The sequence below is a fragment of the Argiope bruennichi genome, chromosome 6 (assembly GCF_947563725.1).
Source record: "Argiope bruennichi chromosome 6, qqArgBrue1.1, whole genome shotgun sequence".
NCBI classification, from domain to species: domain Eukaryota; kingdom Metazoa; phylum Arthropoda; class Arachnida; order Araneae; family Araneidae; genus Argiope; species Argiope bruennichi.
The window spans coordinates 114,680,452-114,708,150 of record NC_079156.1 but is presented as its reverse complement, the minus strand read 5'-3'; the positions used below and the strand labels follow the sequence as shown (position 1 = coordinate 114,708,150).

The window sequence follows — 27,699 nt, the reverse complement described above, 5'->3', positions numbered from 1 at the left end:
CACGTTCTTGTATTAACTGAATAATAATGCATAGAATTACTTTCCCTAGTGCAAAGAGTTAAAAGTTATAAAATGTTTATAGGGCACATTAAGTCGCCAACTTTCAATATTGTCCTTTAGAAAATTGCAAGATCTGGCGATTTAGGGCAAAGGTACTATTTTTTATCAAAGGTACTTCAAAACTCTAATATGGAAAATGATTCCCAGGTTTCTATTTCGGTCAGGTGTAACCGCATATTTTAGGAGTTGTTTGGTATTTCTAAAAGAAAATCAACCCAACCTTATTATATCACACCTTATCTTATTTTCTTTTTCAGATTTAAATGTATTTGAGAAGGCATAGGTAACTTTGCATGCTAAGGTATGTAAAGAGCAAAAAAATAAATAAATAATAATAAAGGTTTCATATGAGTTTTACGTTTTTAGCTGCTAAATCATTCAATTGCGTAAGTTTACATATTTGTTCTATTATTTTTCCGGCAGAGTAGATGCTATGCTATTTCGTTAATCGTACGTTTTGTTGATCTAACCTATTGAAGTTTTCTTACTACAACAGGTGTTTTCTTATCTATAAACAAGATTAAACATAGATGGAAGTATTACCTGTTCAAAGATGATACAACACCTGGAACCGTGTGAAAAGTTCCTAATCAAGATTAACGGAGGAGTCAAGTATTTCTAAACTAATCAAAGGCAGTAGTGATCAAAATCTTTCCATTATCAGTAAAACGATGAGATTATTTGGGCAATTTATGCTACTTAAATTAAAACTTTCAATAGTTTAACAAGTAAGTTGAATATAATAATTGGTGTTTGCTATTGAAATTCAGTTAAACAACCGCCGGGGGACATGTGAGTAATCTATTTCTTTTCTTATTTTTTTCAGACATTTGCTTGTATATGTCTGAATATATTTTAATTTGACATATGTACTAAATGAGCAAACTACATATGATCAATTTACATCATATATGATTAAATTATATCATTTTTCATAAAAAGGGGCATTTTTCTTAGAATAATAATATGTAATAATAATACGAATAATAATATAAAATTGAAAAGTTAAAAAAATAATATTTTCCTTATTCCCTTTCTGTAAGAAAATTATATATGGCATTTTAGAAATATATGAAATCTATAGTTTGATTAATTTTTAAATAAGTATTAAATAAAAGAGGTAAAAATATTAAAACATTGATCTTTAAATGAGTTTTTTTTTTTTTTTGAATACGTTTAATGATTTTTGAGTTAAAGCATATTTTTGCAGAGCTATATTTAGTACTTCTTTGACGACCAGCCGGTTAGTCAATCTTAATACTCTGCAAAACTTTCAGTTAAATATTTTATGTAACTTGTCTTTCAATAGTTTCTTCATTAAAATGTTTTAAGCCACAAATTTTGATTGTTCTTTAATTCAGTCATAATATTATAAAAGCCTTTTGCCATAATGTACTATGCATCTCTCTAATTTTCTGTTCAACTCTCATAAAATTTCTACTTTAAGTGGAAATGATTAAACTGCAATTAATATATATAATGTGTGTGTGTGTGTGTTTTACTGAAACCAAGCATTTTTTAAAAATATGAGTACTAAGAGCAGAGTCGTTTAGAATTTAAATCTTATGTGTACTACAGAATAAATTTCATAATTTATGTAATATCTCAAGAATTATTCAACAAAATTTTCTCAGATCCGTTAAAAAAAATTCAATTTTTAGTTTTACTTTCAAAAGGATTGAATTGATGTGAAATACAATATTTCATTTTTTTCGGTCTATTAATAAACTTTAAAAAATTATGAAATTTAAATTTCATACAGTCCTTTCATCCTAAGGAATCATATTCTGCGAAATATTCTTAGATCTTCAACTTTAAATAAATGAATGAACATTTATATCTTCTGCTATCATATCTGATCGTTTTATGAATTTTGAATCGAATAGCTTAGAACAATCAGCATTTTCACGATCTTAGACCAATCAGTCTTGAGAAACCCTGGGTGCTAATCGGGGTATCAACTTTGAAACGATCGATAAAGTGGTCTAAATTAGCCCGTTTTAATTGATCATTGAAATTCAAATTTTTATAAATCAGTCAGTTTTAGTGACTGATTTAGTTGATTAAAGTGCAATTCTTTTTATTTAAAATATCAGTGTCTCAAGAATATTTTGTTAAATATGATTCATAGAGTAGAGACTCCAGAGAAAAGACATTCGTTTATTATAATACTTATTGACTCAGGTTACATAAAATATAATCTTTTTTCTTCATTTAGATCATTTTAACACTTGTATTTCTATTATTAAAGGATTACAAATTAGCCGTTGCGTCCTAAATTGAAAGGATATATATTAAATCATGTGTGCCTTAAAAAAGCTGATTTATTAAACTAAGAATGTAGATATTGTAAAAAATCATAGAAAATCTTGTCTTGCACTTATTTTTCTAGGAAATATTATATTTCTAAGTTGTTTTCATTTCATACATACATGTGTTGAAAATTGAACTTTTCAAGGTTTGCAGTAATTTTTCATTTATTTTTGGTCATTTATATTTGGTCATTCGTCGATGAAAGCAAATTTTTTCTCATGCACGCGTTAAAAAAAAGGAATCTAATTTATAGTTACAATATTGGTATCATTAAAAGGCTAATTTTTTGAACTTTAACTTGATGTAAAAATTGTTTTTTTGCCATAATATTTTCGGAAGTCATAGCGAAGAAAAGCAGAAATGTCGTTTCAGTTTTAATTAACTAAAATTATAATTAAAAATTTTAAAAATCGCTCTGAGTAGCACATTCCTGACCTCCAAGGTATACACATGCCAAATTTGGTAGCTGTAGGTCGAATGATCTGGTCTGTAAATCGCCAACATAGACACACGCATTCATCTGTATTACAAGTAGTATAGATTTAGAAATAAATATAAATTATTTAATAAGTTACAGTTATCAGTTAAAATTTTAGGTTTAGTTATTTGCACATAAAAAATTCGACGATTTCATTTAAAATACCTTTGCCATATGAATGTTCACTTCAGTTGCTTTATCTGAAATTGTCTCTTGGTATGTTGCCATGACATTCAAAATGTTTTTCTTTTTTTTTTAGTATACGAAAAAATAAAAAAAAATGGATAAAGCATGAAAAAAAGAGAAAATGCACAAACTTAAAATTGGGAAGAATTTCATAATAATGGTTCATTTCTTATTAGCTTCGACTAAGAGTCAGAGTGGATAATCTGCATATAGAAAACTCATATATTTTAAATAAAACTAAATTAATTATATAGCTGTTTTAAGCTCCACAGAAAACTTTTCTTCGCATTCATTTCATTTTTTAATAAATATCACATTTCAGATTTATTTCTATTCGTATAGGCACGTGCAGAAAATTAAACTTTTCTAGGTTTAATTTGCAGCCATATTTAACTTATTTTTTTAATTTCAGCTTTTGTCAATTTGATGGCAACACGTTGATAAAAATTAATTTTTTACAATGCACGTGTAATAAATCGTGCAGCTTACTTTTATTATTTTGTGCAAAATAAATTATTTTTAAAAAATTCATTAAAAGTAGAAATTTAATTTATAGGTTAAAACAATAATATCATTGGAAATATTATTTTTGATCCTTAATTTGATGTAAAAATTATTTTTGTGCGATGATATTTTCTGAAGTTATCATGAAAAAATGCCAAAATTCCGTTTTTATTTAATTAAAATTCTAATTAAAAATTCAAAAAATATCGCTCCAAGGTGCACATTCCCAGCCTCCAAGATATACACATGCCAAATTTATTAGCTGTGGGTAGAACGGTTTGGCCTGTAGAGCGCCATACACACATTGAGCTTTATTATAAGTTTAGATATGGATAGATATAGATAACTATATTATTTTTACTATATTAAGCGTATGTGCAGAAACTCTTTTGGAAATGTTAAAAAAGATTTAAAAAATATCTTTCAAGTGGTTTGAGATGTTCCTCAATAATACATTTCATGTAATAAATGCGAATATTGATAACTTATAATATATATATATACTATACAGGGTGTCTCAAAAACCTTCACCACGGTTTTTATGCCTTAAATATTGTTCATAGACATATACTGTAAATTACAAAGTTGTGTAATAAAAGATGCAAAATGATATGAAATCGATTAAAGTTTTCAGAGGATTAAACTTTAAAAAAATACAAAATTAAAATTTTTATACTGACCCCGTACAAAAAAATTCCATTGAGTAAAATGTGGCCCATTCTTTAATAAGGTCATGTACAAAATTTCAGAATTTTATTGTGAAAACTCTCAAAGATATGTTAAAACAAAGTTGGTGAGGGGTCAACCACAAATTAAAATGCAAATGATTACAGCTTCAGTGCAGATGACGCGACGCAGGAATGCATCATAAGAAAATGAAATATGCTTCATATCTTTAGTTTTAGATACAAATTTTAAAATCTATGCTTCCTAAAAAATACTTTAAATTTTATATCATGAATGACAGAATATAAATTAAAAATAGCACAGTCAATGAACTTGTAAAAAAATTTATATAATCTTTCCTTTATGTAATATCTCCTTTAAGATGTAATCATTCCTTTAAGTTATTATTTCTACAATTTTTTAATACTCTTGAGCCAATAAATAGCAAAATTATTATTTATTTATTCAATCATTACTTTCTTTTTTAATTTGTGTACGACCCCTAAAACACGAACATCCGACATGATTTTTCCTCTTTGCGAATTCATATCCAGGAGTCGGAAAGTGGTTTAAGTCAGAATTTATGTAGTTTCATATCTTTGAGAATTTTGTGATAAATTGCTGACATTTTATGCATGACCTTATAAGAGGATGGGGCACATTTTACTCATTGGGAATTTTTTTATAAGTGCCAGTATAAAAATGTAGATTTTGTATTATTTGAAGTTTAACCTCCTGAAAATTTTAATCGATTTCATAACATTTTACACCTTTTTTAACGCAACTTTGTAATTTACAATATATGTCTATGATCAATATTTAAGGAATTAAAGCCGAGGTCAAGATTTTTGAACCACATTGTAAATAAAAATAGTTCCTCTTTTCTGGGGTTCATATTGAATGTATTATGCAGAATAGAATTGTTGAGCTTTACTATTTTAAGCGAATCAGTAGTCGCCTTGAACAAGTTAATCAAAATATCTAAATAGTCACTAAAATGGTCTTTACAATATTAGTCCAATTGCAATGGACCATTTTAAAAATTTAAAAATTTTATAGATTATGAGCTTATAAATTAAAATTTACAATCTACGAAAATGCTTGTTTTATCGCAGATGACGATATATTATATCTTTGGACAACACCTAAGTCTAAAATTTTTCATTCCTGTTTTATATAAAGCCTTTTCAACTTAACAGTGGCAAAGCACTGAATTCAGCTACTATAAAGCAATGTTACTCAATAGGTGTTTGGCCACCGGAGCATATAGGGGCGGATATACTCTGTTTATGTATATTGAAGTAACTATTCTGCGAAATAACACAGAAAATAACTCCAATTCTTTCAGAATAAAAAATTCTTTACAGCCGCAGATAAAAAAAATTCAGTGGATAGTATGGACCTTTCTAAGATGCGTCTTTTTTTTAACTTCTATGAAACTATTATAAATTTAAATAAAATGTAAAATTTCCATGTTGCTACAGTCGCTGATAAAAAATTTCAGTTGATAGCATGGACTTTTCTAAGCTGTGTCTTTTTTAAACTTCTATGAAACCATTATAAAATTAAATGAAATGTGAAATTTGTGCTATAGTTGCTGAAAAAAAAATTTCAGTGGATAGCATGGACTTTTCTAAGCTGTGTCTTTTTTTAACTTCCTTGAAACAATTATAAAATTAAATGAAATGGGAAATTTCCATACTGCTACAGTCGCTGATAAAAAATTTCAATGGACAGCATAGACTTTTCTAAGCTGTGTTTTTTGTAACTTCCTTGAAACCATTATAAAATTAAATGAAATGTGAAATTTGTGCTATAGTTGCTGAAAAAAAAATTTCAGTGGATAGCATGGACTTTTCTAATCTGTGTCTTTTTTTAACTTCCTTGAAACAATTATAAAATTAAATGAAATGGGAAATTTCCATACTGCTACAGTCGCTGATAAAAAATTTCAATGGACAGCATGGACTTTTCTAAGCTGTGTTTTTTGTAACTTCCTTGAAACCATTATAAAATTAAATGAAATGTGAAATTTGTGCTATAGTTGCTGAAAAAAAAATTTCAGTGGATAGCATGTACTTTTCTAAGCTGTGTCTTTTTTTAACTTCCTTGAAACAATTATAAAATTAAATGAAATGGGAAATTTCCATACTGCTACAGTCGCTGATAAAAAATTTCAATGGACAGCATGAACTTTTCTAAGCTGTGTTTTTTGTAACTTCCTTGAAACCATTATAAAATTAAATGAAATGTGAAATTTGTGCTATAGTTGCTGAAAAAAAAATTTCAGTGGATAGCATGGACTTTTCTAATCTGTGTCTTTTTTTAACTTCCTTGAAACAATTATAAAATTAAATGAAATGGGAAATTTCCATACTGCTACAGTCGCTGATAAAAAATTTCAATGGACAGCATGGGCTTTTCTAAGCTGTGTTTTTTGTAACTTCCTTGAAACCATTATAAAATTAAATGAAATGTGAAATTTGTGCTATAGTTGCTGAAAAAAAAATTTCAGTGGATAGCATGGACTTTTCTAAGCTGTGTCTTTTTTTAACTTCCTTGAAACAATTATAAAATTAAATGAAATGGGAAATTTCCATACTGCTACAGTCGCTGATAAAAAAATTTCAATGGACAGCATGGACTTTTCTAAGCTGTGTTTTTTGTAACTTCCTTGAAACCATTATAAAATTAAATGAAGTGTGAAATTTGTGCTATAGCTGCTGAAAAAAAAAGTTCAATGGATAGTATGGACTTTTCTAAGCTGTGTATTTTTAACTTCCTTGAAACAATTATAAAATTAAATGAAATGTGAAATTTCCATACTGCTACAGCCGGTGAAAAAAAATTTCATTGAATAGCATGGAATTTTCTAAGCTGTGTTTTTTTTTTTTTTTTTTTTTTTTTTTACTTCTATGAAACCATTATAAAATTAAATGAAATGTGAAACTTCCATACCGCTTATAATGGCAAATATTTGGATGAAAATAGAGAAATCGTGATTCATAGATGATCTTGAATCTCGTCTGCCTACGAAAGGTGTAATGTTTCTTTCAAGCAAAATATAACGGCTTTAATTAAGAATCAACCAATGAAATATTATTCTATGATTGATTATATTCCATTATTTCTTTAAATACATTGCATGTAAAAACTGCCCCAACTAAATATTTTCTATGAAATCTTGGATATATATTACTACTACCTTTATGACACGGTTTATGTTATCCGTCGTATATAGAAACATGCAGCAAATTCGATGTGCCTTAAATGTTTCTATATCGAGGGAGGCGCTCTGAGCTGTAAGGTATCAGCAGTTCAATTGTTACAGATTCGTATTACTTATTTCACATTCCCTTAACAACATCTTCAGCTATCAAATTTATACTGCATTTAAGATCTAAAATTTCAACATATTTCCTTTTGCATATTATGATTAATATTTTGAAAGCTATCCGAAAAAAAGTCATTCATCTGCAATATCATAGCAAATAACAAAAATTCATCTACCGAAAAACTTCACTCCTTCGGATATTGATCGATATTACAAATGCTGTTTCGAACACTGAAATGAGAACAGCTAGTCTAAATTTTCAACTTCTTATCTGTTTTGGAAATACATCATCACTATTAGTGACTTCATACCAAATGAAAATGGCATTCCTGCTCATTCTGAATTTTCTTAGTGAATTTATGTCCATGATGAATCTCGTTACAAAAATACATTATCACTTTACTCACATATTTACTCACATATCCGAAAAACTTCACTCCTTCGGATATTGATCGATATTACAAATGTTGTTTCGAACACTGAAATGAGAACAGCTAGTCTAAATTTTCAACTTCTTATCTGTTTTGGAAATACATCATCACTATTAGTGACTTCATACCAAACGAAAATGGCATTCCTGCTCATTCTGAATTTTCTTAGTGAATTTATGTCCATGATGAATCTCGTTACAAAAATACATTATCACTTTACTCACATATTTACTCACATATCCGAAAAACTTCACTCCTTCGGATATTGATCGATAATACAAATGTTGTTTCGAACACTGAAATGAGAACAGCTAGTCTAAATTTTCAACTTCTTATCTGTTTTGGAAATACATCATCACTATTAGTGACTTCATACCAAACGAAAATGGCATTCCTGCTCATTCTGAATTTTCTTAGTGAATTTATGTCCATGATAAATCTCGTTACAAAAATACATTATCACTTTACTCACATATTTACTCACATATCCGAAAAACTTCACTCCTTCGGATATTGATCGATATTACAAATGTTGTTTCGAACACTGAAATGAGAACAGCTAGTCTAAATTTTCAACTTCTTATCTGTTTTGGAAATACATCATCACTATTAGTGACTTCATACCAAACGAAAATGGCATTCCTGCTCATTCTGAATTTTCTTAGTGAATTTATGTCCATGATGAATCTCGTTACAAAAATACATTATCACTTTACTCACATATTTACTCACATCTCCGAAAAACTTCACTCCTTCGGATATTGATCGATAATACAAATGTTGTTTCGAACACTGAAATGAGAACAGCTAGTCTAAATTTTCAACTTCTTATCTGTTTTGGAAATACATCATCACTATTAGTGACTTCATACCAAACGAAAATGGCATTCCTGCTCATTCTGAATTTTCTTAGTGAATTTATGTCCATGATAAATCTCGTTACAAAAATACATTATCACTTTACTCACATATTTACTCACATATCCGAAAAACTTCACTCCTTCGGATATTGATCGATATTACAAATGTTGTTTCGAACACTGAAATGAGAACAGCTAGTCTAAATTTTCAACTTCTTATCTGTTTTGGAAATACATCATCACTATTAGTGACTTCATACCAAACGAAAATGGCATTCCTGCTCATTCTGAATTTTCTTAGTGAATTTATGTCCATGATGAATCTCGTTACAAAAATACATTATCACTTTACTCACATATTTACTCACATCTCCGAAAAACTTCACTCCTTCGGATATTGATCGATATTACAAATGTTGTTTCGAACACTGAAATGAGAACAGCTAGTCTAAATTTTCAACTTCTTATCTGTTTTGGAAATACATCATCACTATTAGTGACTTCATACCAAATGAAAATGGCATTCCTGCTCATTCTGAATTTTCTTAGTGAATTTATGTCCATGATGAATCTCGTTACAAAAATACATTATCCTTTTACTCACATATTTGCTCTTACTTATCATTTTTCTTTAATCTAGACTTAGGACACATCTGACCACTGCTGTGACAAAAATTCCTTCGATGAGGATTTTTAACTTAAATGTCATTCTACACAAGGGTCACTCTGCTTGTATATTTATTTCTATGAAGCCATCATGTTGTCTCTTGCGTCTGTTGACATCTGTAAATACCTCTGACTTCTAGAATGTCAAAACCTGTGACTAGTGGAATAACAAAAATTCCTCGACTAAAAAACTTTGTTCTTTCAGCTGTTGTTCGATATTACAAAAGTTGTTTCAAACACTGGAGTAAGAACTTCTAGTCTACATTTTCAACTTCTTATTTGTTTTGTAAACAACAAGTACGTGCCGCTGTTTCCATTAAACTTTTGTCTTGCACTACATCCTCAGTGTTAGTGACTTCATTCCAAATGAGCATGGCATTCCTGCTCATTATAATTTTTTTCGTAAATTTATTTTCATGATGGATATCGTTATAAAAAGAGGCATTATCCTTCTACTTACATGTTTGCTTTTACTTATCTTTCTTCTTTTATCTCGTCTGGGGAACATCTGAGCACTACTGGGACAAAAACGTTTTTGGATAATTATTTTTAACTGAAATCTCATTCTACACAGGGGCCATTGTGTTTGTCTATTTATTTCTATGAAGCTATCATGTAGCCTGGGTCTGTTGATTTCTGCAAAAAATTTGTAGCAAGTGGAATGCTGTGATTTGATTTCTCTGAGTCTTTTTGAATAATACTAAATCAATCAATCTTATATTTGAAAAAAAATCAGAAGAATATGAGGCAGATTTTAAGAATCTTTTAATCATCTGAAATCATATACAGCAGTTTTTAAGAATATTTTAATCATCTGAAATCATATACAGCAGTTTTTAAGAATCTTTTAATCATCTAAAAGCATATACAGCAGATTTTAAGAATCTTTTAATCATCTGAAATCATAAACAGCAGTTTTTAAGAATCTTTTAATCATCTAAAAGCATATACAGCAGTTTTTAAGAATCTTTTAATCATCTGAAATCATAAACAGCAGTTTTTAAGAATCTTTTAATCATCTAAAAGCATATACAGCAGTTTTTAAAAATCTTTTAATCATCTGAAATTATATACAACAGTTTTTAAGAATCTTTTAATCATCTGAAATCATATACAGCAGTTTTTAAGAATCTTTTAATCATCTAAAAGCATATACAGCAGTTTTTAAGAATCTTTTAATCATCTAAAAGCATATACAGCAGTTTTTAAGAACCTTTTAATCATCTGTTTTCATAATAGAGCAATATTGAAGAAGGTTACAATATGGACATTAGTTAAAGGATAGCTATCACAAACTTGCTATCCAACCCGGCGGAAGGCACACGGAAAAAATTGACTGACTGGACCACTGCAACAACAACACTTTCAAGAACTACAGTTGAGTCCTAAAGGCCGGCAACTGTACAAACCTTCCCTAAGGAAATACATCCCGCATAGATGGGAGGAGCCAGATCCCCAACTTTTAGTGTATCCATCAGGGTGGCGAGAGCCAACCGCCTTGCCGGAAGCTTCACATCCTCCTTTATGTTGTACCAGCGGGGGTAATTATGAAATATAATCTCACCTAACCTGAAACGGGCTATTCCAACTTACCGAATGGCACATGGAAATATCTAAATGATCTGACTACTGCAACAGAAGCACTGCTGGGAACTGTGTTGGAATCCTAAGGGCCATCACCGGTCACGGTACAACCCTTCACTAAGGAAATACGTTCAGTCATATATGGGAGGAGCCATACCTCCATCTTTTATTGTACCAACCAGGCTAGCGAGAACCAACCACCATGCCAGAAGTTTCTCATCTTCAACTACGAGATTCCCAAAGTGGAATTTAGGATATTTATAGGATAATTTCAGATAATTATAAATTAAGTTTAAAGGATAATTAAAATAAATTATTTTTCCACAGGATGAAGTTCTGCAGATATGGAGTGTGTCAGCTGATCCTTTTACTGGTTATTCATGCTTCGCAATCAAAAACAGTGAGTAATGAAGGGAAAGTTCTCACTGTTTTAAACGTGGTAGAAGAATCAATCACTAAAGCTCAAGATCTCTATCCGAATTGCGGTAAGTTCAATTCCCGTATTAGGAAATACTTAGCTGATAAACAGAAGAATCCGTGCATCTCCATTTCCTTAAAGTTCAAAATAGCATTACTTTTTTGTTTGTTTGTTTGTTTCATTATTAAATGAAATTAATTCTTATCTCTGCCAACTTTTTGTTGCCTTAAAATCTCGTTACAAAATAGCATTTTAATATCAATAAAAAAATTTAACTTTAAAAATCAAACCGTAATTTAATTATCTATTAACTTGGAACTAACTTTTTTAAAAACTGAAAAGATATTTCCTATTATATATTTATGGATGAACTGGCGGGATAGATGTTTAGTGAAATTTCATGAATAGTTGAATTCTTTCAAAAGTATAAAGTAGTTTCAAATAATTCATATTACTTTATTTTTTTTCTGATATTAAATGCCATTCTAACGAACCTGTTTTTCTTCGTCAATTCAGATTTTTCCCCTAAAAAAAGCACTAAAATAAATGTCTCCTTTCATCACATCACATCAACATAATCAGTATTAATTATGTTTCATTGCTTGTAGTAAAGAATTCCACATCTCTAATTACAAAATTTTGTAATGCATCTTTATACTTTGATTAAATATGTTTCCTTTCATCACATGACGTCAACATAATCAGTATTAGTTACCTTCGGTTGAGTACTATAAAGAATTCAACATCTCATAGCAAAATTTATAGCATTAAAATATATGCTGTTTTCTTTTCCATCATATGACATCAATTTACTCAGCATTAATAATGTTCGGTTGCATATTGTAAAGAATAAAACATCTCTAATTGCGAAATTTTGTAATGCATTTTTATACTTTGAATAAAATATATGTTTCCTTTCATCACATAATCAGTATTAATTACATTCGGTTGAGTACTATAAAGAATTCAACATCTCATAGCAAAATTTATAGCATTAAAATATATGTTTTTTTTTCCATCATATGACATCAATTTACTCAGCATTAATAATGTTCGGTTGCATATTGTAAAGAATAAAACATCTCTAATTGCGAAATTTTGTAATGCATTTTTATACTTTGAATAAAATATATGTTTCCTTTCATCACATAATCAGTATTAATTACATTCGGTTGCGTATTGTAAAGAATTCAACATCTCATAACAAAATTTATAGCACTAAAATATATGTGTGCTTTTTTCATCATATGACATCAATTTACTCAGTATTAATATTGTTCGGTTGCATATTATAAACAATTCAACATATCTAATTACAAAATTTTGTAATGCATCGTTATATTTTGATTAAAATATAAGTTTCCTTTCATCACATGACGTCAACACAATCAGTATTATTTACCTACGGGTGAGTATTGTAAAGAATTCGACATCTCATAACAAAATTTGTAGCACTAAAATATATGTTTGTTTTTTTCTTTTTCATCGTATGACATCAATTTACTCAGAATTAATATTGTTCGGTTGCGTATTTTAAAGAATTCAACATCTCTAATTACAAAATTTTGTAATGCATCTATATACAAGCAATTAGCAATTATTACCTTACTATGTTATGTTATCCAAATCATAATAACTTCAACAATCTACTTTATCTTTTACATTTTTTATTCACTTTCTCATTGTTATGGTGCTGAAAGTTAGTAATCGATTTTTTTTTCTCACTTATTAAATATTTTAAAATTCTATGTTCACATTGGATGCAAACTTTTATTAGTATTTTCAGAAGTTATTTTATTGTTTAGTTTCAATAAATTTTAAATTCAATGTGAAAGATAGTATCTGGTAATGAATTTAAGAAAAAGTGGATTACTTTATCATTATCTTATATTCCTAGTAATGAATTATAAAATGTATTTTAGACTATATAGTAGTAAACAATAAAAATAGAAAGTTTTGAAAACTCAGTTTTATTAGTAACTATAAGAAAATTTTTCATGTCAAATTTTGCATTCAAAACAAAATTATATGTTACTGTAATATGTAGATTAATTAAATTACGTCCTCATGAGAATCATTCTAAAAATTATTAAGCACTCGTTAAGCGCTAAGAACAAATCAAATAATCATAAACACAATAAACAAATCAAATAATCATAAACACAATAAACAAATCAAACTCATTAAACACAATAAACAAATCAAAAACTTATCATAAATAAAATTCAAATTCAAATTTAATTAGATTATGAGCACATCATTCCATACGAATTTTCATTGACCTCAAGACATTTGACAGAAAATTACTCAATCAATACTTGTATTTTTCTTATCTCGCAATATTACTTTCAAGTTTATGATTGCATCCAAATTTAACCTTGTAATTTTAAAGTGAAAAATAACCTTATTTATTTATTTAGTTTATCAAACAAATATTAATGTCATAATGTATATTTTTTATTCTCACTCTAGAGGAGGTTTTACATTCTTCATTCTTTAATATTATCTATAAATATATTTATTTTTATAAACTATTATCGACTATTTGCCTTCTTTGATCTATGTAGAAGATAACGCAACTGCTTCAAACCATTCCGAAGACGATAGAAAAGAAACCAGCTTAAAATACCTGGAATTCATGAAGTATGTTGTCGCGGAGGCAAAGAAACAACTTTTCCCTATCTGTAAGTATTCAGATTCAATACTTTCAGGCAGAAAACGGTTTCACAAAATTAATAATAGATATGAAAATGGTTGATAAGACCAGCTTTCCTCCTGTAATTTTACCCCTAAATTGCTGGCCTGGTTTGACAATTTGAAAAGATGTCATTTCGAACCAGTAGTAAATTAGCCGGAGAATTAAAATAATTTTAAAAGATAGTTCAGAGAATTGGGATTATTTGAAAAATAGTTCGCACCAGTAGTAAACTGTCCTAAGAATTGGGATAATTTGAAAAAAGGTCATTTCGCACCAGTTGTAAACTTTCCGGAGAATTGGAATAATTTGAAAAGGTGTCATTTCGCACCAATAATAAACTGTCCGGAGAATTGGGATAATTTGAAAAGATGTCATTTCGTAACAGTAGTAAACTGTCCGGAGAATTGGGATAATTTGAAAATATGTCATTTTCCACCAATAGTAAACTATCCGGAGAATTAGGTTAGTTCGAAAAGGTGTCATTTCGCACCAATAATAAACTGTCCGGAGAGTTGGGATAGTTCGAAAAGGTGTCATTTCGCACCAGTAATGAGCTTTCCGGTGAATTGGGAGAATTCTAAAAGGTGTCATTTCGCACCAGTAGTAAACTGCCCGGAGAACTGCGATAATTTGAAAACATGTCATTTCGCAATAGCAGTAAACTGTCCGGAGAATTGGGATAATCTAAAAACCATAAACAAAAGACGAATGCTGCGTTCTTGGCAAATTAACCTCCATTATGATTTTTTCTTGAACAGCTGTCTCATCCACAATGGGGTCCTTAACTTGCCAACATCAGTTAGTGTCTTTCTTGGCAAGTGAAAGCTTAAATACTGACTAGGATAGCTTCCCACTCACTTACTCATTTGAAGCTGATTCTCTTTTTACGGATCCTGTTTGCATGATGTAGCTGTAATTTCTCTCTGTTTTTCTGTAATTTTCTCTCCAAATTGCTGGCTTGGTTTGATAATTTGAAAAATGTAATTTCCCACTAATAGCAAACTGTTTGGAGAATTGGGATAATCTAACAACCGCAGACAAAAAACGAATGCATTATTTTCATTTCTGCAGCATCTTTAAGCTATTATTTATCATATATTTTCTTCTTCAGATACGAATAAAAATATAAAATCAGGTAGAACTATTATATATATATATATTATATTATATTATATATATATATATATATATATATATATATATATATATATATATATATATATATATATATATATGGCATAGAAAAAATAGCATTTATCAGACATGTATTATTAAATAGAATAATAAAACTAATAAATAAAGTTTTAAAAATCGTAAAAATATATCTGAATTTAATTTACTAAAAACAGCATAATTGTATTTAAAAATTTCTGAATAGATATGGATTTAATTTCCTCAATCAATGTTTAAAATTATTTCAAAACGGTATAAGAACAACACATTAATTCGAGACAGAAGTACAGGGTGATTCATAAAAAAGTATACACTCCCCAGTTGCTGTAAAGCAGTAGCAATCAAAGAGACACATAGTCTCAGTGAAGGTAGATGTACTCTTAAAGTTAATGTCTTGCCCCTGACTGAATTGATGTAGGCGTTAACATGCATGTCATTTGACTACTCAGTCGGAATGACGGAGTCTGCAGTGGAGAAGGCCTTTTGTGCTCTTCAATTTAGTAAAACAGAATCCTCAACTGTTGCGCAAAGGCATTTCCGATCACGATTCAGAGAAAAAGTTCCAGCTAGAAAATCTGTCTATCATTGGCATTATAATTTTAATTCACTGTGCAATATTTGCGAGATTCCCTTAAGGAAAATGTGTTTTGTAAAATATCCAGTCTGTCACAGAAGTCACTTTTTTGGAGATGTTAACTCTGGTAGATGCCACATTCGTTGGATGACATTGACAACTTCCTTCTGCTTTTGGATGGTGCACCACCATACTGGTTGGTCTAATTGCGAGGTTATTTCGGTGGAACATCATGGAAGCCACTTTTTTGGATACATTAACTCTGGTAGATGCCACATTCGTTGGATGACATTGACAACTTCCTTCTGCTTTTGGATGGTGCACCACCATACTGGTTGGTCTAATTGCGAGGTTATTTCGGTGGAACATCTTGGAAGCCACTTTTTTGGATACATTAACTCTGGTAGATGCCACATTCGTTGGATGACATTGACAACTTCCTTCTGCTTTTGGATGGTGCACTACCATATTGGTTGGTCTAATTGCGATGGAACATCACAGAAGCCACTTTTTAGGATATGTTAACTTTGGTATATGGCGCATTAGTTGGGTGACATTGACAACTTCCTTCTGCTTTTGAATGGTGTACCACCGTACTGGTCGATCTAACTGAGAGATCATTTGGATGGACATCACCCGCATCGATGAACTGGACGAGCCGCGGACTTCAATATGCCACTTACCCAATGACTACCCAGAAGTCCTGAGTTAATATCTTGTGATTTCTTCCTGTAGAGGTACGCAAAGGAAAAAGTATTATTCCTTCTCTTCCTGCTTACCAAAGGAGCTGAAACAGCGTATCACAGGTACTATCGATTGATTTGATTCAAATACCTTAGCACGCATATGAGCCGAAATGGATTACCGGCTCAATGTGCGTCGTGTAACTAAGATATCACACATAGAACATTTGTGACTGTCTCTAAAAAAAACTTCAAATAATCCCATACAATTCTGTTACAGATAACATGTGATATCTTACACTGTTCTTGGTTTATAATGCACTGAAACTGTTTACTTCTTTATGAATCTCCCTGTATTTTATAAAACACGACTGTCCCATTAATTAAGGTCAAATTAAAAAATAGCCATCCAAAAATCGTGATCAGATGAGAGAGATATGAAGAAATTTTAGAATGGGTAATAGAAAGGTATCGCTTTAAAGTATTTTCCATATTTGGAAACGTTTTCTCCAAGAAACCCTTCATTTCAAAATAGTTTTGAAATTTTATCACATTGATCTAAAGATTAATATAGAAATTTGAAAAGTACTTTGAGGAAATCTAGAAATAAGTTGATGATATCAACTTTATAACTAACATAAGATTGAGCTATCATAACTATTTTTGAAAAGCGAACATAATCCTCGTATTTCAACCGAATTGTCATTGTTTAATTAAATTATCTTTTTAAATATATATTAAAATTGATTTGAATTCATCAGTTTTAAATAAAAATTTCGGAAATTTCAGGTGACAAATCCAAGTCACTAAAGCTCTACAATAAGCCCGTGGATTGCACTGAAGTTTTGGCAAATGGAAACACTCAAAATGGTCTCTACTCGATCTGGCCGAGAAGTCGCCACACCAATGGACAATCCATTTTGGTGTATTGTGATATGGAGACTGATGGTGGAGGATGGACGGTCAGTACAATTCTTAATTTATTACAAAATTGTCCTACAATTTTCTTTCGAATTAACTTTAACCCTTTTTTACCGACGGTACTTTAAAGGATCGTTTAAATTCGGCAGTTATCTTCACAATATGACTATTTTTTCTAAAAGTATTTTTTTAAAAAAAGAATCGTATTTCCAATAGAAAGCAGTAAATGTCAACTAAAAATAATATTAAAAAAACCTTTATGATTCATTTAATTAATTAAAAATGTTTTTTTTTCTTCTTTCGGGGTTTATTCTGTACCAAAATTTAGCTAAAGGTTTAAAAATAAATTTGAAAAATTGATGATAAAATAATTCGGTAAATAAAGGATTAAAGAATATACTTAAGGATGGTTCTGAAGAGCATCGAAATTAAAAATTAATATCAGTGTTTTATTTGTTTACTTTAACTCTGAGTGGTATATTGAAATTATTGAAAAGTAAATTGAAAGATAAAAGATGGAGGCTTTTTTTAAATAGAACAGCAGAACATAAATCATTGCTTTCAATTTCGATACAAAAAAGAAAGAAACCGCCAATAGCAGAAATAACAACTTCGGTTCAGAACATGTTTTTTGTTCTGTACTTCTCAAAGTGCAAAATCTAAATATACAGCCACAATTAAACTGCGTTCTGTAGTAGAGTACGATATGTCCTAGAGTTATACAAAAATAATTCAAATCTAAATTTAAAGAACAAAAATTACAATTCTGACAGTGTTTTTGCTCATAAGTTATCACTTCCATTCTAGACGTAAGAAATGAAATTGCTTATAACTAAAATTTGAGACTTCGCATTCAAAACCGTTCTTTGTTTTGAAATTTCAATCTATAATTACAAACAAATGAGCTTCCTGGGTAATTTGGATTGTGTTATCTGGAGCGGCAGTAGTATATGAAATTGGTTTCATCTGTTTTTTGAGCGCAGGAAATCTTTGTAAAGGAAAATATCATAAACAACTTGAAACCAGCAGGTGTGATCTTCCCAAAACTTTCTCACATTCTCTCCATTAAACTTTGCATGCCAGAGAACGCCTTACATAGCACTTACGTACAATAGTTACGAAATATTAACTTTTGGTTCGAATTTAGCGTTTTTACTGAATTTCTCATAATATCCTTGGCGAGTTATTTGGCGATTAATCCTTGGCATGAGGTTAATGATATCCAAAAATCGAATTTCTGCTTTAAGCATATTTTCCCAACCAACTGAAACGAAAATTTGACACAAAACTGCACTGGAGTCATAAAATTCCTCACCAAATTTAATATATTTTAGTCATCGCGTCTTTGAACTATCGCGTTTACATGTTTCTGAAAGCACACACTGATAGACAGTAAATCCATAGTTGAATTTGGATCAGAATTTGAAGGTGCCTATAATATATATTTTAAATCTGTGTATCGAATTTTATCTCTCTAGTTGTCTTCGTTTTGTAATTACCATGTTAATTTATAATAAAATAGCTGGACAGACGGATTTCCTCTCACAGATTTTATTTAAAACTTGATAGAAATCTGCAAATTTGGTGTAAAGACAGTATACCAAATTTCAACCATCTAGATCAAAGTGTTTTTGAGTTATCTTTGTCACACAGAACGACGGACATTTTTCAAAAATGTATTTTTTGACTCAGAGAGATGTGAAACGTAAGATTCATCAAACTCTCGAGTTAGAATTTTTTGACGTCTACTATCATTTCTTTTCACTACCTATATCAGAAAGTAAAAAGTGAAGGTGTGTGAGAGAGTATTTCGTGATCTTCCCTAAGAAATCAAGGAACAGATCTATGACATTTTGTAAAATATCATAGGCATGTGCCTCTGCTACTAGTTGAATTTCCTGAACACCAGAAGTGAATCAATTGTAGCATCAGTTACTCCAAAAATGCTTGATAAAGATATGGAGAATAATTCATTTGTCATCTTGCTATGTGCAATATAAAGCAGAATACTCTTATTGAATCTTAATATAGATGAATATAGTAAAATCGTTTTTAAATATTATTTTATTCATGTATAATTAATAAATGTAAGCAATAGTTAAGAAAGGCCATAAAATTTCGACATTCATTTTGAAATACCTAGTATTGTGATTCCTCAAAGAGCATCTCGTAATTAATGATGACAAGCTCACGGCATGGTGGTTGGTTCTCGCCACCCCAGAGGGTACAAGAAAAGGCGGAGTTCTGACTCCTTCAATTGATGTTGGGACGTGCTTCCTTAGGGAAGGGTTATACCGTGACCAGTGATGGCCCTTAGGACTCAATTATTGTTCCCTCCAGTGTTGCTGTACCGGCGGTCCGGTTATTTAGTTTTTTTATCCTTCGAGACGGATCAGAAATTCAATGATATGATTTGCCTAGTACTGTGGCACGATTAAGGAGAGATATTTTTCAATTTATGATTCATCTTCGGCGAAAAATAATGTCAAGGATTATTATAAAAGCTCTAAAAACAAATCTCACTAATGTTATCTACTTGTTCACATTTTGTTCAGCATATCATAATCAAGACGCTTGCTTGATCATAAAAGTTTTACATGCAGAACAGATTGAATGTCACAGAAAATGTGAAAATATTTCTCTTAAAATTTCTATTTTTCCTGCTTATTTAGGTATCGTAGGATGTTTCGTAAAAACTAATAGCAAAAACATGCCTTTTTATATTTTTTTTTTCAGTCATTATGCAAGTTTATCCATAAAGTAGCATTAAATGTTGAAAATCTTGTAGTTTAAAATCTCATTCTAATGTACCTAATATCAGATAAACATCGATTCTAATTGATGTCAAGTTCAATGTCGATACGGTTTTAATTTCATCAAGAGGACATTTGATTCATTCTCATCAAGATTTAGTTTCCACCTAAAGGTAAGACATCACTGTCCTGATTACCAAAAGGAATTGTTCAGTATCAATGATTTCCCTTTAATTTTCTACTTTTTGCCTCCTATCGATTTTTTCACATTTCACAAGGCCCTCCTTTAGAATTTATAAGCCATTGGCTTATTTTACTTCTTACTCACGTGTGAGCAACATAAATGAACATATAAACACAGAGGAAAACTGTTATAAACAAAGGCTAATATAAACAAAGGCTAATTCCTGATAAACCATTCAATGTCCCAATTGGCTTATGGTTGGTTAACAACAGGATTAAATTGCAAAGGATAAAGAAAATGAGATCATATCTAGGGGTTAAGATTAGTTTTTATCCTGAAATTTTTTGGCATGAAAATTAGAAAAAATGTTAATTGTACAGGAACAACGAACTTCTAAAAACATCTCAAGGAAACAAAAAGGATACAGCATATGCACTTGGTATTCATCATGTTTTCAATTCGTGGTATCATTCTTCAAAATGAGAATTTCCAATTTTTCTTCTCATGTCAGCTTCAAATAAAAGGAATACTATCTCTATCATCTTGTGGTTGGTTAACAAAGGAATTAGCTTCCAAAGAATAAAGAAAATGAGCTCATTTCTGGGGCATTAGTTTTTATCTTGAAACTATTTCGCGTAAAAATAAGAAAAAGTTTTAATTGTACAAAAATAAAAAAAGTATTTTCTAGAGGTATTTCCAGAAAAAAAAAAGCTCAACATTTGTGCATAGTATCAATCCTGTTTTTCAGTTCGTGATATTATTCTTCAAAATTCGAATTTCTATTTCTCTTCTCACGCCAGCTTTAAATAAAAGGGATGCATTAGTCTGCTGGCTGCTGATGTTACTGAAATACCTAACTTGATTCAATTATGCTTAATTACCAGTCATAATTAATAGGATAATTGTATATTAACTTCTGCTTTAACGATTAACTTTTGATGAGTTAGGACACGAGAACAATTTTGATTTATTATTTTAAAATTCTATTGTAAATCTATTCTGATTAATATCTTTAGGTTTTCAGAAAGAACTATTGAGAAAATTTTATGTCAATAAAAAGGGGATCCAACATGTATTTGCTTTTATAAAACATATATGTGTCTTTGGAATATTAGGTAATTATTGATAATTTCTTCACTGCAGGTTATTCAGAGAAGAGGTAATTTCTCCACTCAACAAAATTTCTATCAAGATTGGGAAAAATACAAGACTGGTTTTGGGGATAAGAAGAAAGATTTTTGGCTTGGTAAACCTGTTGATAATTAGATTTCGTTATATGCACTTGTTCATTTCAAAATTTCATACTTAATTCCTTTTCAACCCCTTTTTTCTTAGGTAATGACTACATTTATGCTCTCACCAATCAAGCAGAAAATGAAATACGCTTTGATCTACAAGATGTGAATGGGGAACGAGGTTTCGCACAGTATAGTACGTTCTATATTGATAATGAAGACTCTAGTTACACTTTGCACATAAGCAACTACACTGGAAATGTAGGTGAGTTAAAGGAGGAAATTAGGATAAATATCCAAAGATCTATATTATTTTTCTTTTTCCATTCCGCTTACGAAAAAGACAAAGAAAATTTATTGATTATTAATAATTACTATATTTTCATGAATTTCCACTTTTTAGAAGTTCTTTAATAAACAAAATTTTCGGAATTTAAACAAAATTTTCGGAATTCTATCTCCCTGAAAATAATTATAAATTAAAAAATAACGAGCTATATAGGGGCAGTATTACATGCTGTAGCAACCAGCGCCATCTAGCGGAATAGCAAGAAAAATTTGATTTCCTGTTTAGAGCCCCCACCCGTCCCAGAGATACAAAAAATGGTTTCTTAGAATGAGAGTGTAACTGATGGATCCTAAATGATGAATTTAAATGTTATGTTAACTGAATAATAATACTTAACGCTTTTAAATTAGATATTTTGTGATGAGTACAATAAAGACAAATTAATGATTAGTGCTAAAATTATTTGGGTTGTTGACTGTGCAGTTTTGCTCATAAGTTACAATGCACATTTACACGAAAATAAAGGATTTCTATCATATTTTCGATGACATCATCTAGAAGAACGTTTACCTATTTTGAGTGAAAATACAATGCACGTCAGTTACAATGCAAATTTACACCACAATAATGCATTTCTATCATATATTCGACGAAAACAGCAAGAAGAAAATTTACCTGTCTTGAGTGAAAGTGCAATGCGCTTGTTATAATGTTATAATACAATGTTATCAGAAGTTACAATGCATATTTACACCAAAATAATGGATTTCTATCATATTTTCGACGAAATAAGCTAGAAGAAAGTTTACCTATTTTGAGTGAAAATACAATGCACATAAGTTACAATGCAAATTTACACCAAAATATTGGATTTCTATCATATATTCGACGAAATCAGCAAGAATGTTCATGAATTTTGGTGATAGGACCAATAGGAAACGAGTTATGTTTGATTGTTCGAGAACCTTCTGCGGCCTTTAGCTATAAAAGACCGGCTATCGAATCGGAAGTCAATAGTATAGAGATTGATACAGTGAGTCAACGATGAATTAGTCGGAATCAGTCCAACGAAGCGTAAGTATTGAGTGAAGCTCAAGCAGTTAGTGAATTGAGAGTTGGTACCCTGCACAGAGTTTTGGAGACAAATATTGAAGCAGCATCGAGTTGTAGGTGAAATCACCAGTCGTATAGTAGTGAGTCGGCTGTTCCGCACAGTTAGAGCTAGGTAACAGTGGCGAATATCAGGCATTTGGAGGGACCTGAGTGAATAAATACGTGGATTCCCTCATTTTGCTAAGTTCTGTATGGCCACTTTGTTTGCAGTGATTGTTTTTTACTACACATTGCTACTTGCGAGCTGCAGTTTGTTCTAAGTGTGCTGCTGTGTATTGCTTATGTATGTCTCGGCTGTTTTATATCGTCAGTGAATTTGTGTCCATGTTAATAAACGTCGTCATTTGTTACTGAAGCCTATTGATTGTGTCACCAAACACCGACTACAAGAGATATGTGCAAAAGAGCACAATTTATTGAAAGAATATTCTTGACTTCATATGGCACTATACTTTTGAACCATGATGATGGATGATTAATGCAGGCCTGGGCGTAAAGTCTCAGCTTCGGAACCGGGGAGTTTCGGGTTCGGGACCCGATTACATCGAAGGGCCATCGTGTAAGCGGGTCTTGTGCACGCTAAATTTATCGGGGATAATCATCCTCCCGCTTATGCAGTGCAAAAGTTTGAAAAAGTTGTGCCAGCTCAGTCGTCCTCTTCTCCTGATTATGGTTCAAAATTACGAGGTTCGTCCTAAAATAACCCTAGTTTTGCTTAAAAATGGAACACTAATATAACTGAACTGAAAATTATGATGTAAAAAATTAAATGACAATGCACGGCGATTAAATAATCTGATGGCGAAAGACAAAAATTATTAAATTATCATCGAAAAGTAAAACATGTAATGATACTAATTATAATTTACATTTACTTGATGCATTTATTTCAAAGCATCATTCTATTTTCTTTGACTTCCAGATTTTTTTTGAAGTGATTTTTTTTTCTACACATTACAAAACGAATAGAAGATGTAATTTATAAATTTTTCTTTTATACGGCATTCGCTTTTACTTTTTCTGAAATACAATATCCCTTGAAAATTATGAACAAGTATGTTACATTCTCCAAAACTCTTCTCATAGTATAATTTTAAAAAATTTCTACCCTCAGGAGACGGCATGAAACATTACAACAACATGAAGTTCTCAACAAAAGACAGAGGCGACACCCAATACGCTCGATTTTACAAAGGTGGTTGGTGGTACTACGATTGGGCTCACGTTAACCTAAATGGACGATACAAGCCTGACCAAGACGTCATAGAAAGCAACCACTGGTGGTACTGGCGCCAAAATAGAGGCTTAGCTGGCGCAGAAATGAAAGTGAGATCACGATGATTCATGTATAGAATGAATAAAATAATGAATCGGATTAATAACTGGCAAAAAAAGTATGTCGAAGTCTAGATGTAACAAAACTGAATAAAAGTAATTATATTTTCTGGTATTCACTAAATTTTGGTACAATGTTGTACAATAATGTTTCACAATATTGTCATTTTATTATTCAAAATTGAATGATATTATTCAATATTTAAAATATTGCTTAATAGAATATTATTCAATATTTAAAATATTGCTTAATAGAATATTATTCAATATTTAAAATATTGCTTAATATAATATTATTCAATATTTAAAATATTGCTTAATAGAATATTATTCAATATTTAAAATATTGCTTAATAGAATATTATTCAATATTTAAAATATTGCTTAATAGAATATTATTCAATATTTAAAATATTGCTTAATATAATATTATTCAATATTTAAAATATTGCTTAATAGAATATTATTCAATATTTAAAATATTTCTTAATAGAATATTATTCAATATTTAAAATATTGCTTAATATAATATTATTCAATATTTAAAATATTGCTTAATAGAATATTATTCAATATTTAAAATATTGCTTAATAGAATATTATTCAATATTTAAAATATTGCTTAATAGAATATTATTCAATATTTAAAATATTGCTTAATATAATATTATTCAATATTTAAAATATTGCTTAATATAATATTATTCAATATTTAAAATATTGCTTAATAGAATATTATTCAATATTTAAAATATTGCTTAATAGAATATTATTCAATATTTAAAATATTGCTTAATAGAATATTATTCAATATTTAAAATATTGCTTAATAGAATATTATTCAATATTTAAAATATTGCTTAATATAATATTATTCAATATTTAAAATATTGCTTAATATAATATTATTCAATATTTAAAATATTGCTTAATATAATATTATTCAATATTTAAAATATTGCTTAATCTAAAATATAAAAATCTCGTGTCGCGGTGTTTGTGTTCGTACTCCTCCGAAACTGGCTCTACCGATTTTTCTGAAGTTTTTTATGCGTATTTGGTAGGTATGAGAATAGGTCGTAAAGTATATTTCATAATGATAGGTAATTAGGGTGTCCCTATCCCGTCATTCCATGTTCAACTTACGCTGATGAGATCAACGTTTACTTGAAATCATGTGGCGTAATGTTGAAAAAGTCCATCTAAAAATAAGCATGCGCTTCCAAATGCTACAAGATCCATCTGCTGACACATTCTCGGACCCATTGTTAGATATCGGCGATGAAAAAGTTGCTGTCTATGAAAATACTGGATGCATAAAATTTTCCCACTCATTTCTGCATTATCGTTGATTCGCAAAATGCTCTCTGACCGCATATTTCTTCGGCTATTTTACTTCGAAATTTGAATCCACCACGGCTGTGCAATGGCAAGCGATTGGTCATTAAAAAATTGATGAAAAACGTTATCGAAGCCACCATTTTGAATGGCAAATTTCGAGCTGAAAATGTTTTGCTGTCACGAATTCCAATGATTCTCATAGACGTGCCAATTAAATTCAAACGCGTTTCAATTTCCTATTAGATTGGCATTCGCAATGACAATCAATAAGTCACAAGGCCAAAAGATGTCTGTTTGCGGCTTAGATTTGGGTACACCATGTTTTTCACACGGACAATTTATACGTGCCATGTTCTCATATGGGCAAACCATCGAGCTTATTTGTGCTGGTTAAAGACGAACTGACAAAAAATATCGTACACTCAATTGCTATTCGAAATGAATATTGATTTTCTTTATTACCTTTTTATACTTTAGAATAAAAAATATATTACTTTTTTCACTTTACGTTTAACTTTTAAAAGATCAAACAATGTATATGTTCGTTACGTTAATGAAATACATTCTATTGAGAAAATGAATGGTTGGTGCTTTTTTTTTATCGGCTATCATCGTCTACAGTGCTCCATTCCTCTTTTTGTCATAGATCCCATCTCCATACATTTACAATACATTCGTTATTTTTTAATTAACAACCAAAATATTCACTAGAAATAATTTATATGGCAGAACAAAGTTTCCAGGGTCAGCTAACATTATATAATAATGTAAAATATATGTGTTATTTAATATATGTGAAATTGGGGAACCACATATAGTTGATCATAATACAAATGGTTGTATGTCAAAAATTAAAAATTGACTGAAGTCCACTAGAGGGTGATTCATATCGCCAACAGAATCAACCAAAAATGACATTTTTTTATGAAATTGATTTCTTGGTACTTATTATGAAAATGAAAAGATACCAGCTAATGAAATTCAACCATATTTAATTTTTGCACTCTGAACAATGACATGTTAATTCTTAGGGTCAGATATTGAATTTAAGTATGTTAGAAACTCCTTTTAAATACGTTCAATCGTCATTAAAAATTTTTTATTATTTTGCACTTTTTCTAGCAAATTTGCCATAAAACTTAGCGGAAATAATTTTTCAACGACGGCCTAGTATACTTTCACATTAAAAAGCCTATTTTTGTGTTTAAATTCGTCATACAATAAACATCCATTAAATATTCTATATCTAAAGCGTGTCCCAAAATTAGCGCAAGATTTGAATTTGCCACCATTCGTGCAATAAAGTGTTGGCAGCCCTATTATTAAAACCATTTGACGGCTCATATTTTAGGGTTAGTAAAAATGGAGTTTTACGAGATAGAACAAATATTTTAATTGTTGAATTATATTTCAAAAATAATAAAAATCTTGCGGCTACAGTTCGCAAATTTGTGAATTGGCCCTCTAGACCATGTGATTTAACCCAAAATTATTTCTTTTTATGGGACTATTTGCAGTCAAATGTCCAAGCCAACAAGCCCATAAGTAAGCCTGCATTGAAGGAGGATATTAAATGCTGCATCAACGAAGTCCAGCCACGTTTATGAAAAATGGTCATGGAAAATTTCGACAAAAGAGTGCCTATTTGCCACCGAATCCATGAAGGCAATTTACCCTATGTGTTATTTCATACATAACCCTATCCTATATACTTTAAAAATATAAGAATTTTAAAAAACTGTGCTTTTTATTTAATTCAAATCTTGCGCTAACAGGTTGTTCTATCGTGTAACGCCCCATTTTTACTAACCCTAAGCTATCATTGTCAAATGTTTATCAACACTTTACTGAAAGAATGATAGCAAATTCAAAACTTGCGTTGAATTTGCCAACATTGAAC

General features: G+C 30.1%; 1 protein-coding gene across 1 annotated transcript; it reads left to right on the top strand.

Annotated features, from left to right (window-relative positions):
- Nucleotides 1-700: 700 nt before the first annotated feature.
- On the top strand, nucleotides 701-24,573 carry LOC129972362 (techylectin-5A-like). The gene is made up of 7 exons (XM_056086480.1): nucleotides 701-852; nucleotides 11,410-11,567; nucleotides 14,068-14,184; nucleotides 17,418-17,590; nucleotides 21,630-21,732; nucleotides 21,822-21,986; nucleotides 24,238-24,573. Coding segments are annotated over exons 1-7 (945 nt in total). The 5' UTR covers nucleotides 701-850; the 3' UTR covers nucleotides 24,465-24,573.
- Nucleotides 24,574-27,699: the final 3,126 nt, after the last annotated feature.